This window comes from Bubalus kerabau, chromosome 15 (genome assembly GCF_029407905.1).
Source record: "Bubalus kerabau isolate K-KA32 ecotype Philippines breed swamp buffalo chromosome 15, PCC_UOA_SB_1v2, whole genome shotgun sequence".
In the NCBI taxonomy this organism is placed as follows: Eukaryota; Metazoa; Chordata; class Mammalia; order Artiodactyla; family Bovidae; genus Bubalus; species Bubalus kerabau.
The window spans coordinates 23,683,763-23,697,479 of NC_073638.1; the positions used below are offsets into that span (position 1 = coordinate 23,683,763).

The window sequence follows — 13,717 nt, forward strand, 5'->3', positions numbered from 1 at the left end:
GAGAGTGGGGTGGAATAGAGGGCTTGACCGGGCCTCTTTTCTACTTTTCTCTAGGTCTTTTCTGCATCAAGATAAGAGCTCCAATGTGGGTTCTTTTGCTTGTTTTTTTGTGGAGTGGGCCTACTGGTTTCAAACTAAATTTATTATTCCATGAGGTACTATATACAAACGTTTTCCATGTGGTGCTAGTGGTAAGGAATCTGCCTGCCAGCGCAGGAGATGTAAGAGACTTGGGTCTGATTCCTGGGTCAGGAAGATTCCCTGGCATGGCAACCCACTCCAGTATTCTTGCCTAGAGAATCCCATGGACAGAGGAGCCCGGTGGGCTACAGTTCACAGAGTCACAGAGTCAGACACGACTGAAGCGACTTAGCACACACGTGCACACTCTATACAAATAAGACTTTTATCAGGGAGTTCCGTAGCGGTCCAGTGGTTAAGAATCCACCTGCCAATGCAGGGGATGTGGGTTCGTACCCTGGTAGGGGAAGGTGCCACATGCTACAGAGCCACTTAGCCTATGAGCCACAGCGTTGAAGCCTGCACGCTTGAAAACCTGTTGAGTTCAGTTCAGTTCAGTCGCTCAGTCATGTCCAACTCTGCGACCCCATGAGCTGCAGCACTCCAGGCCTCCCTGTCCAACACCAACTCCTAGAGCCCACCCAAACTCATGTCCATCGAGTTGGTGATATCATCCAAATCTCATCCTCTGTCGTCCCCTTCTGCTCCTGCCCTCAATCTTACCCAGCATCAGGGTCTTTTCAAATGAGTCCTCTGCAACAAAAGAAGCCGCCGCAATGAGAAGCCCATACACCGCAACTAGAGTGTAGCCCCTGCAGCAACAAAGACCCAGTGCAGCCAACAAGAAATAAATTAAAACTAAAGGAAAATTTTAAAAATATTTTATCAGTATGTTTTCTAAAAACTTGTTATATTTTAATGCCTTTTTAACACATATGTAGGTTATATCAGGATTCGTATTTTTTTAATTTATTTTTTGTTGGCGTACAGCTGCTTTACACTGTTGTGTTGGTTTCTGCTGTACAGCAAAGTGAATCAGCCACATGTATACATATATCCTCTCTTCCATCCAGTGTGATTTTAAAGGATCCTTGGCCAACTCCAGACTCACAGCTGTGTCCATGCTGGTCACAGCAACCTCGCCCTGGCCTCGACTCTCTAAATTCATGTTACACCATTCCCAGAGGGTGTGTGTTCCCCTCGCCCTTCCCCAAGTGTTGGCTGACCATTTTACACCTGAGTTTACCCCTCTTATTTCACTCTTTCCTGCTGGCAGTGGAGTACAAAGGCTCAGTGGGGTGGGAGGGGTTATTGTCTGAATGCTCTGTGCCCCTCAGAGCAGGTGGTTCCCATCGCCACTGAAACCAATCTAAAGGTGGCCTATCATTATCTTGTTATCATGCGTCTGTCCTGTTGGCCAGGGTAATGGTGGGTGACCGCTAATGGAACGGTATTGATTGCCACAGTATTTATTGCCATAAGCCTGCTTTTCCTGTTCTAGTCTTCAAAATTCTCTCTGCCATAGATAGGCTGGGGTTGGGGTGTCAGACAGACTAGGGGACAGAGAAAGGACTGATGGCTCCTACCAGTTCATTCTACCTGTGAGTTGTGTTCCATTAGCTCCATCCACATGGTAAAGACACCTCTCCCTCGGTAGACCCTTTTCTGCACAGAGTGTGATAAATTTAGCACTCTGAATAGACATTAATTGCCAAACATGGCTGAACATATTCCTCTTCTTGTGCCATCTGCTTTGCCTGCATGTTTGGCCAAGTGATGGGTGGACCCTGTTGGGTACTGCTGCATATATGGACTCGAATCCAAGTGGTAAGGCACCAGCAAAAAGGGATTTTTGTGGGAGAACCACTGTTTTCCCTCACTCTCCTCTCGCGCCTTTTTCAGAGAAGCTCATGTTCAAGAATGCACCAACCCCACAGGAGTTCAGGGAGGGAGAAGATGCCGTGATCGTGTGTGATGTGGTCAGCTCCCTCCCCCCAACCATCATCTGGAAGCACAAAGGCCGAGATGTCATCCTGAAAAAAGATGGTGAGACCGGACAGCCGCCCCTTCCCCAGCCCGCCGAGTCCCTTAGCATTTCTACCTCTGCCAGCTACTGAGGCTCCTACCCCAAACTCAGACTCCAGTGTCCCAGAACTGAATGCCGTTTCCAGGTTCACGGTTGCATGTCTATAGCTTGTATATTCAGTCACTTGACTTTCTCTCCAAAGAAAAATACAGATTTCCAGCAGACTTCTGCTCTTGGCTCTATGTCGGAGCCAGAGACATATTATCTTATTTCAGCTTAAAGCCCCTCCCCACTCCCAGCCCTCCACCCACCTCCATGAGACTGAAGGTAGGAAAAAGGCAAGGCTCAGTGCCCGGCCTGCAGGCTCCCGTCCTCTGACCGATCCTGGGACAAGCCTGCCTCTTGTCTTTTCTAGTCCGATTCATAGTCCTGACCAACAACTACCTCCAGATCCGGGGCATCAAGAAAACAGATGAGGGCACTTACCGCTGTGAGGGCAGGATCCTGGCCCGCGGGGAGATCAACTTCAAGGACATTCAGGTCATCGTGAATGGTAAGGAGACCTGGCCTTCCTGCTCTCTGCACGGCTCCCGCCTTGGCTCATCCACCTCAGCTGAGTCCACCCCTTCCCCCAGCCCACCGCCATCCTCTGCCTTGTTCATTTGTTTGTTTGTTTTTAAAGACACTCACCTTCTGGGTCTCCCTCAACTATGGGGACTTTCAGTGCAATTCTGGAATGTCCTTCACTATCTCGCAGCACCAGAAATTTGCCCCGTGCTTCCTAATAAATTCTTCCTTGTCCTTCACTGTTACCGTAATGGTGTAGTCCGTCCCCTGGTTCAGTGTTCAGAGAAAATTTTATCATCAATTCAGGCCTCGGAATAGTCAGAATCATAGTCCATCCGTGGGTTTATTAATCTTAATTTGCAGTGTCAAATAAACACACCCGTGGAATCGATCTGACATTTACAAGATATTTAGAGGAAATTATTATGTCAGTACTAAGAAAATAAGTAAATCATGGTTGTTTTGGATATTGATAATGTATTTTTTGCCAAACTCTCTCTCTCATTCCTTTGGTAAAAACCGGTTTGGGTGCACAGAGTTGTTTAGGACAATCCAAGAGAAATGTCACTCTTTGGTGAGCTAGTGCATTTCACATTGGTATTAACCATTTAATCACTGGGAACCAAAATGTTCAACTTTTTCCAGTATCAAGAGCCCCCCTTTAAATGTCAAGTTCTGCCAGTCATGGCAGTTGTTAAGATGGGTATGCATTGATTGAGAAAATATATAATGATAAATAGCTACTATAAATTGAATACCACTTTAAAATAAGGAAAACATTAATATAGCTTCTAAATCTGTATTATTGAAAAGCAATATTATTATATATTGTTATGCATATAACAGTACTAAGTACTGTTGGGAAACACTAATGCATGCTTGTGTGTGAATTATTTATCCAGTTTACAGTAATTGTTTGGTGCACACCTGCATTTAGACCCCTTACACTAAAGCTCAGCAGTTACCCAAGACCCCCGAGCCTCTGACTTGGGGCCCCCCAGAAGTGCCTCTCCTGCAGGCCACCGAGTCCCTTCACGTTTTCCCAGCCACCCCTGACAGCCCTTCTCTCCTTCAGTGCCACCCACCGTCCAGGCCAGACAGAGCATAGTGAATGCCACCGCCAACCTCGGCCAGTCCGTCACCCTCGTGTGCAACGCCGAAGGCTTCCCAGAGCCCACCATGAGCTGGACGAAGTAAGGAACTGGCTGGAGCCTCTCCCACCAACTAGTGGGGGAGGAGAGCTGGCAGGGCCTACTCTGTGTTGGGGTTTCAAGGGAATGCAGTGGGAAGCTGGGAACCATCCGCTCCGAGGGCAGAGTGGACTCTTCCAGTAAGGTCCACTTGCCTTGTGTGTGCATTGGATTCCTCCATTTTCAGTTTGTGGGGCAGAATCAGAGACCCTGTTTGGAGTTCTGGAGGATGCCATTTGCAGCCCTTAGGCAGAATCGGAGATGTGGTTGAAGGAATCACACAGAAAGAAATACAATCGAACGTCTTAACTTTCTGTGCAAGTTCAGTCTTCCACATGCGTTCAGTCTGCATTTTATAGAAACAAACTAAAAATCAACCTCTTAGTTCTGTCGTCAAAATCACAGTCCTTCCCGTTTCTGTGCCCGGCAGGGACGGGGAGCAGATAGAGAATGAGGAGGACGAGAAGTACCTGTTCAGCGACGACAGCTCCGAGCTGACCATCAGGAAGGTGGACAAGAACGACGAGGCCGAGTACGTCTGCATTGCCGAGAACAAGGCAGGCGAGCAGGACGCGTCCATCCACCTCAAGGTCTTCGGTAAGGACAGTGCAGTCGAGGTCATTGCTCTGCCACAGTTTCTCTGACCGCATGCCGTCCATCAGCAAGACCCTGTCCACTCGGCCAGGGAAGCTGCCCCCAAAGTAGCCGCTTCTCTCCAGCTCCCACGGCCTCAGCCCGAGTCCAGGCCATCTTGGTCCTCACCTGGTCAATGAGACGGCCTCCCAACTGATCCCCTTGCTCCCCATTGTCCCCCTCATCAGCCTCCCCCACTCACAGTAGCCGGAATGACCTTACATGCCACTCCTCTGTTTCAAATCCTCCAACGGCTTCCTGTTAGAGGCATAAAATCCGGACTCCTTTTTGGGGGCAAGACACTATATCTGAGCTCGCCCTGACTTCCTTCCCGACCTCATCATCCCTTCACACTTAGAGCTCTCCAGCCCCGGAAGCCCCCTTCCTCTCCCTCAGACACACTAAGCATGTTCTCTGTCTCAGGGACGTTGCTCCAGGTGCTTCTTCCGCTTGAAATCTCATTCTGCCAGATCCCCCGCAAGCTGCCCTCTGCTCATCTGTTATCCAGATCTCAGCGCATCCTTCAGATCACTTTCTCAGTGAACCCTGTCCTCCCTGCTCTGACCCACGCGGCTCCCTTATCACTGCCCCCACCCACTCCGCTGACCTCTTCTGCAGTGCCCTTCTCCCTGCCTGAACTGATCTCGCTTACATAGTGGTTTGGGGGATTGCTTTTCCTGCATCCACTAAGCCTGTGAGCTCCAAGATGGCAGAGCACCAGCTGCCTTATTCATCACTTTATCTCTGGCACTCCAGACAGTGCCAGACTCCATAATAAGTGGGAAAAAAAAGTGAAAATGTTACTCAGTCATGTCTGACTCTTTGTAACCCTGTGGACTGTAGCCCTCCAGATTCCTCTGTCCATGGAATTCTCCAGAGAAGAGTACTGCAGTAGGTAACCATTTGCTTCTCCAGGGGATCTTCCCAACCCAGGGATTGAGCCTGGGTCTCCTGAATTGCAGGCAGATTTCTTACTGTCTGAGCCACCAGGGAAGCCTATGATAAACAGGCCCTTATTCAGTGTTAGTGACCAAGTGGCTGCCTCTGTCTCCCTTTCTTCCTTCCCTGACCTGTGTGAAGCAGGATTATAAAAGTCATGAAAAGAAACTCTATATCTCTACTCACTTTGTCTCTATAAACTCAGTTAACTTCCATTCACTCAGAGCTGAAATGCATTTTGACCTGACTTTGAAAAACAAATTTGTGGTGGAGAGATATTTAACCTAGTGACTTTCTGCTCTGTCTGCTCATCTTTTTTTAAAACACAGATAAGGGAGTCCAGTGTAGATGGTGCTGCCAGAGTACAGACACTGCAGGGGCATCCCTGATGCATGCAGCTCGCTGGTGGTTGTAGCGCATGTGGCTGGGGAGCCTTGCCTGGGACCCGCTTGTTTAGCTTAATAAGGAGAACGCATTGATGTTTGTAAACACAGACTTTTGAAAACCAAGCATTTCTGCTATCCTGGATGCATCCTGCTTATTCACTAATGACAGTTGGACTTAGAAACAGGTTACCAGTTGGGTCGAAATTAACTGTGCATATTTGAGAGTGCGGCTAAATTTCTTAGAAAATATTCTTGACAGTGTTTTCTCTGATTTTGACTAGTTTACCTCAGACTCTGATTTTAAGTTTTTCTCGATGAAAGACAGATGCATTTGTTAATACATTCCTTCATTTCACAATTTTTAAACTGGAGTATAATTCCTTTGCAATGTTGTGTTACTTTCTGCTGTACGACAGCAAGAATCAGCTACATGTAGACATATATCCCCTCCCTCTTGCGCTTCCCCCTCCCGCCTCATCCCGCCCCTCCAGGTCATCACAGAGCAGGGAGCTGAGCTCCCTGTGCTATAAAGCGCTCCCGCTAGCCATCTCCGTTACACATGATGGTGTATATATGTCCGTCCTTATCTTCTAATTTGCCCCACCCTGTGCCCACATGTCTTTTCTCTACACCTGCGTCTGTATTCCTGCCCTGAAAATAGGTTCATCAGTACCATCTTTCTAGATTCTATATATATGCGTTAATGGACGATATTTGTTTTTTCTTTCTGAGTTACTTCACTGTGTATGACAGACTCTAGGTTCATCCACATCACTACAAATAATCCAATTTCATTTCTTTTCATTGCTGAGTGATATTCCATTGTATAAATGCACCACATCTTCTTTATCCATCCATCTGTCGGTGGACATTTAGGTTGCTCCCATGTCCTGGCTATTTTAAATAGTGTTGCAGTGAACTTTGGGGAATATGTGTCTCTTTGATTTGTGGTTTTCCTAGTCACTCTGATTTTAAGTTTTTCTAAGTGAAAGACAGATGCATTTGTTCACGTATTCCTTCATTTCATAATTATTTATTGAGCACGCTTGTTGCTGGACAGAGGGGCTAGAGAAATGAGTAAGATAAGGTCTTTTGACCCCAAGAAGCACAAAGAGGGAGATAAATATGTAAGCCTATGTGAAAGTGAAGTAGCTTAGTCATGTCCGACTCTTTGCAACCCTGTGGACTGTAGCCTACCAGGCTCTTCCCTCCATGGGATTCTTCAGGCAAGAATACTGGAGGGGGTTGCCATTTCCTGCTCCAGGGGATCGTCCCAACCCAGGGATCGAACCTGGGTTTTCCGCATTGCAGGCAGACACTTTAATCTCTGAGCCACCAGGGAAGCCCCTATATAAGCCTATGCTGCTGCTGCTGCTAAGTCACTTCAGTTGTGGCCGACTCTGTGTGACCCCATACATGGCAGCCCACCAGGCTCCCCCGTCCCTGGGATTCTCCAGGCAAGAACACTGGAGTGGGTTGCCATTTCCTTCTCCAATGCATGAAAGTGAAAAGTGAAAGGGATGTCGCTCAGTCGTGTCCGACTCTTAGCAACCCCATGGACTGCAACCTACCAGGCTCCTCCATCCATGGGATTTTCCAGGCAAGAGTACTGGAGTGGGGTGCCATTGCCTTCTCCATGTAAGCCTATAAATTATAGTAAACGGTGTTGGTTTCCAACATCTGAGTACCTGCCATAAGTCCAGCCATTGCCAAGGTTACAAAGATGAATAACATACACTCTGTTTTCATCAGTGGGTTCTTAGGCTAATACCGATAATCATAAAATTTTTAATGACAGCCCATTATAATGACTTCATAATAACAGTATCCTTTATGATTATAAAGCGGGAAGTGACAAATAGATTCAAGGGATTAGATCTGATAGACAGAGTGCCTGAAGAACTATGGACAGAGGTTCATAAGATCATATAGGAGTCAGTGATCAAAACCATCTCCAAGAGAAGGAAATGCAAAAAGGGAAAATGGCTGTCTGAAGAGGCCTTACAAAGAGCTGAGTAAAGAAGAGAAGCGAAAGGCAAAGGAGAAAAGGAAACATACCCATCTGAATGCAGAGTTCCAAAGAATAGCAAGGAGAGATAAGAAGGCCTTCCTCAGTGATCAATGCTAAGAAATAGAGGAGAACAATAGAATGGGAAAGACTAGAGATCTCTTCAAGAAAATTAGAAATACCAAGGAAACATTTCATGCAAAGATGGGCACAATAAAGGACAGAAATGCTATGGACCTAACAGATGCAGAAGATATTAAGAAGAGGTGGCAAAAATACACAGAAGAACTGTACAAAAATATTTTAATGACCCAGATAACCATGATGATGTGATCACTCACCCAGAGCCAGACATCTTGGATTGCAAAGTCAAGTGGGCCTTAGAAGCATCACTACAAAGACGGGAGATGATGGAATTCCAATTGAGCTATTTCAAATCCTAAAAGATAGTGTTGTGAAAGTGCTGCACTCAATATGCCAGCAAATTTGGAAAACTCAGCAGTGGCCACAGGACTAAAAGGTCAGTTTTCATTCCAATCCCAAAGAAAGGCAGCACCAAAGAATGCTCAAACTACGGCACAGTTGCACTCACCTCACACGCTAGCAAAGTAATGCTCAAAATTCTCCAAGCCAGGCCTCAACAGTATATGAACCAAGAACTTCCAGATGTTCAATCTGTATTTAGAAAAGGCAGAGGAACCAGAGATCAAATTGCCAACATCCGTTGGATCATTGAAAAAGCAAGAGAATGCCAGAAAAACATCTACTTCTGCTTTATTGACTATGCCAAAGCCTTTGACTGTGTGGATCACAACAAACTGTGGAAAATCCTGTAAGAGATGAGAATACCAGACCACCATACTTGCCTCCTGAGAAACCTGTATTCAGGTCAAGAAGCAACAGTTAGAACCAGACATGGAACAGTGGACTGGTTCCAAATTGGGAAAGGAATACGTCAAGGCTGTATATTGTCACCCTGCTTATTTAACTTCCCTGCAGAGTACATCATGCGAAATGCCAGGCTGAATGAAGCACAAGCTGGAATCAAGATTGCCAGGAGAAATATCAATAACCTCAGAAATGTAGACACCACCTTTATGGCAGAAAGCAAAGAGGAACTAAAGAGCCTCTTAATGAAGGTCAAAGAGGAGAATGAAAAAGTTGGCTTAAAACTCAACATTCAAAAAACTAAGATCCTGGCATCCAGTCCTATCACTTCATGGCAAATAGATGGGGAAACAATGGAAAGTGATCTTGGAGGGACTCCAAAATCTCTGCAGATGGTGACTGCAGCCATGAAATTAAAAGACGCTTGCTCCTTGGAAGAAAAACTATGACCAACCTAGACAGCATATTAAAAAGTAGAGACATTACTTTGCTGACAAAGGTCTGCCTAGTTAAAGCTATGGCTTTTCCAGTAGTCATGTATGGATGTGAGAGTTGGACCATAAAGAAGCTGAGCACCAAAGAATTGGTGCTTTTGAACTGTGGCATTGGAGAGTCCCTTGGACAGCATGGCAATCAAACCAGTCCATCCAAAGGAAGTAAACCCTGAATATTCATTGGAAGGACTGATGCTGAAGCTGAAACTCCAATACTTTGGCCACCTGAAGCGAAAAACTGACTCATTGGAAAAGACCCTGATGCTGGGAAAGATTGAAGGTGGGAGGAGAAGGGGACAACAGAGGATGAGATGGTTGGATGGCATCACCGACTCAATGGACATGAGTTTCAGCAAACTCCAGGAGATGGAGAAGGACAGGGAAGCCTGGCGTGCATCCATGGGGTCGCAAAAATTTGGGCACAACTGAGCGACTGAACAACAACAAATAGCGATATGCACAGTGTTTTACAGGAAAGATTTGTTGTCTGGTCCCGTGTGACAGGAGTTAGGGAAGTCTTCAAAGATGGTAATGTGTTTCCCAAGTGGGAGCTTCCCAGATGCAGGAGGGGTAGACGAGCCTTTCAAGCCATACTGCACAGGCACCGAGGCTGGAAGAGCCCATGTGCTGAAGGTGAAGTCCTTGTGGACAGGGACTGCGTCTGCTCCACTCACAGACCTACTCTCAGTGTCCACATCCTCAGTGGAACATCAGCTGGCATAAAAGAAAGAGACACCAGTGTTTGAGTAAATGAGGGAATCGTAATTAGCTTTATAGGAACAAAGCATGATCTATATGGCAGGGAGATGAATGTGGAAACATGTGATCATTTGTCTTTAGGAAATTTCTTTAGATAGCAGCCCCATAATGTAATAATAATAATAGTACCCAACACAAAATGAGCACGTATAATGTGTCTAGCACTGTGCGAGGTACTATCCATAAATGAGCTCTTTTAATCTCATCACAATCCTACAAAGGAGATTTCATTTTTATCCCTATTATGCAAATGAGGAAATTGAGCACAGAGTGATTAGGTGTCCTACCCAAGGAACCAGGACTCAAATCCACACTTTTGTGTCCATTCTCTGGGCTAGCGATGGTGATCACTCCTCCACGAAACCCAGTTTAGCACGTATTACATCCGACCTCCGTATGAAATGACTCATGATTAGTGGACTTTGCCTTTACCTCTATGGCTCACATGACTTCTCTGTGGCCATACACTCAGTTCTAACTCAGCTAGTCAGGGACAGATCTTCGCTTCTGTTCCAGGCCTCTCCGGTGGTGATGGCTGCCCCAGGAAGGAGGAGTGGGCAGTGTCAAGAGCCGTGTGAGGCCATGCTAGAGGGAAGAGGGTGGGTAAGGTCCAGGGAAGGAGGCAGAACAGACAGGATGCGGGAGCTGTGGCAGAGCACAGTTTGTCTTTCCACCCTCATCCCTCACCACAGGCTCCCTCCTGCATCACACCCACACTCACACACATACTCACACTCTCTCTCACACACACACTCACACTCACTCACTCCACTACCACAGTTCTTCCCCAAGGCTACAGCTGAGAGAATGTTTGTTCGGGAGCCCAGTAGAGCAAACAAAGAAATGTGAGTGACTCCTGCAGAGACAAGTTAAAAGAATCCTAGTGATAGCTTACAGTGAATGGTATAGGATTCGTGATCTCCGAAGACGAAGGTTTAACTTCAGACCAGGGACCAGGTTTGATCACTCAAGAGCTTTTGTGTAGCAGAGTTTCATTAAAGTACAACAAGAAACAGAGAAAGCTTCTGACATCGACATCAGAAGAGGGGCGGAGCATGCCCCCCTTGCTAGCGTCAGCAAGGGAGTTATATGCTTTTTTAATTAGTTATTACAATAAATCAAAAGAATGTCTCAAAAATAATAAATAATAATAATAATAATAAAATAGAGGGAAAAACACATACCCAAAAAATAGCACAGTTAAAAAAAAAAAAAGGAATATCTCAAGGTTGTAAAGATCTTACTAGACCCACTCCCATAATTTACATTTTAAGATAACAGGATTAGCCAGAAGGTTTTCAGGAAGGAGAAACTGTCCTCAAGCAGGATACATTGTTGTAATATAATCCTTAGTTCAGGGTTTAAACTGAGTTGTTTGTTGTGTAATCATCAGTTCCCAGCTTAAAGAAAAAAACGTTTTATGTGACTAAGACTAAGGAATGTAGAGAAAAAAAGATGTTTGTCCTTTCCTCCTCCTTGAGAATTCCAGACCCCTATCTCTGCTTTGAGAGCCCCAGACCCCTTTCTCCTTCTTGGGGACCCCGGACTTCCCATCAACCTGCCTAGGAATTGACTCTCTCAATAGATGTGTATATCTAATCCATATTAGATATGGACATGAATTTGAGCAAACTCCGGGAGATCGTGGAGGACAGAGGAGCCTGGTGGATTACAGTCCATGGTGTCGCAAAGAGTCAGACACTCAGTGACTGAACAGTAATAGCTGCTGCTGCTGCTGCTAAGTCGCTTCAGTCGTGTCCGACTCTGTGCGACCCCAGAGACAGCAGCCCACCATGCTCCCCTGTCCCTGGGATTCTCCAGTAATAGCAGTGGATGTCTAATCCAGGTCCATACTCCTCTGCAACATCCTGAGCACAGTTCACTTAGCCTCCTTGGAGTAACCTGGTCCCCATATATGCCCTCCTTTCTCTCATCATCCCATATTCTTGACCACATTTCTCTCCTCCTCCTTCCAGCCTCTCCCAGCGGTTTAGGAGATCAGTGCCAGGATCTGGGAGCCAGGTGAGGTGGGGCTAACTAGGTGAAACTTCATCTTTCTCCAGCCCCTTTCTCCCCATCCTTGGCCTTCTGGCTTGCCCTCAGGGACCAGCATTAGGGGAGATATGGAGTAGATTTCCAAGAAGCAGCAGAGTCACAGTGGTGAGACACAAGAGGAAAGAAGCCTGCAGCTTAGACAGTGAAGACATGTGCAGAACTGTGGCTTCAAGAAGGGCTGGCAATGAGTGTGCAAGGGATGTATCTAAATTAAGGACTACCGTAATTGTCCTAAGCAATACCATTTTTTCCTAAGAAAGGGACATGCTCTAGCATGCGCTGCCCTAGTTATCAACCAGAAGCTCCTTTCACTAAGCCCATCCTATCTTCCTTTAATCTTGGCAGTGCATTTCCACCGCTTCTCCTGCCATGGGACTGTCACTTGAGTGTATGTTCCTCGGTTCTTTGACTCGTCACAACAAAGATTTGGAGCAACGGACATTAAAGCCCTCGGCGCATCACAGCTCTCGGGTCTTGGACAAACCGTGTTATAGCTGTTAAGCAAATCAGTGTTACAGCTGTATTTTATTTAGAAGACAGCAGGAGAATCCATCCTCGAAGTGTGAGGGCATGCCAAACCAAAGACTCGAAGAGAGTGGAAGAGTGTGCAGGGAGGGAGAGAGAGAGCGTGAGAGAGGGAGAGAGAAAGAGAAAGAGCGCACGCACGCGGGAGAGAGAGTCCGTGAGAAAGCGCTTTGGCTCCTCCTTTTATATGTTTTTTTCCTCTACCTGGGCCTGCCCTGTGCAAATTGGGCTTAGCCAGGAGTGCTGTTTGTTCTGAAGTCTTCACTCTGGTCCTCGGACCTTCCTTTGACCGTCCTTGCTTTTAGCCACCGCCATTTTGGACTCCTTTTCCCTATTCTACATACCTAACAGGACCTTCTGAAGAAACAGTTTTGTCTCTACAGATCCTTATGCTTCTGCCAATGCTCTCAAGGTCTGTGCTGCTCTCTGGGCTTGGACTGAGGCAAGTTCACCAATAGGTGGAAGTTTTGCTTAGCTGACCCCCTAGGACCAAAGCAGCTCATATGAGTTACAGCAAAAGACAAACAGGTGCCTGAAGGAAAGGGCACCTGGTCACACGCAGCATCTCAGTGCAGGGAAGCAGAGGCCCTGGAGCCCGCCTCGGACTTCCAGGCACCTGGGCTAGAGTGAGAGTGGACAAGTCTGGCCCTCAGTGGCAGGTGCAGAGCCATTGATGCACTGGGTGGGGAAAGCAGGCATGCTTAGAAAACTCAGAAGCACAGCTGTGCTCACAGGGGGGCCTGTGGGGAGAGGTGCAATGGAACAGTCTAAGGCATTAAATCCCGTGGCAGCAGTTAAAGAACAGAAAGTGAAGTGAAGTCACTTAGTCGTGTCCGACTCTTAGCAACCCCATGGACTGCAGCCCACCAGGCTCCTCTGTCCATGGGATTTTCCAGGCAAGAGTACTGGAGTGGGGTGCCATTGCCTTCTTCTTAAAGAACAGAACAGATATCCAAAGTCAAGGGCCAAAAACAGAGGTTCATTAAGACGATGCAACTACCATTCACAGATAAACCCTGAAGAGATCTTCTAGATGCTGGTGTGCAGAAGGGGGGACTCTTTCCTGAGTAGGGTGACCCCACACCTGTCCCTGTCTGCTCAATCATGCCTGTTGTCCCAGAGTAATTACTTACAGCACGCCTTTCACTCTCAAGAATGCCCCAGTTTGGACAATAAATTATATTGCTCTCCTGTTTCCAAGGCAGTATTCTAAGACTCCAGTTAGT

The 13,717-nt window shown here is 46.6% G+C and overlaps 1 protein-coding gene across 16 annotated transcripts in view; it reads left to right on the top strand.

The window, feature by feature from the left end:
• NCAM1 (neural cell adhesion molecule 1) overlaps window positions 1-13,717 on the top strand; it is a 366,923-nt gene that overhangs the window by 293,207 nt on the left and 59,999 nt on the right. For all 16 annotated transcript variants that reach the window (XM_055548057.1, XM_055548058.1, XM_055548061.1 and 13 more), the window contains exons 4-7: window positions 1,924-2,067; window positions 2,463-2,600; window positions 3,690-3,807; window positions 4,235-4,401. In XM_055548057.1, coding sequence (XP_055404032.1) covers window positions 1,924-2,067; window positions 2,463-2,600; window positions 3,690-3,807; window positions 4,235-4,401 — 567 coding nt within the window. The remainder of the gene's footprint in view (window positions 1-1,923; window positions 2,068-2,462; window positions 2,601-3,689; window positions 3,808-4,234; window positions 4,402-13,717) is intronic.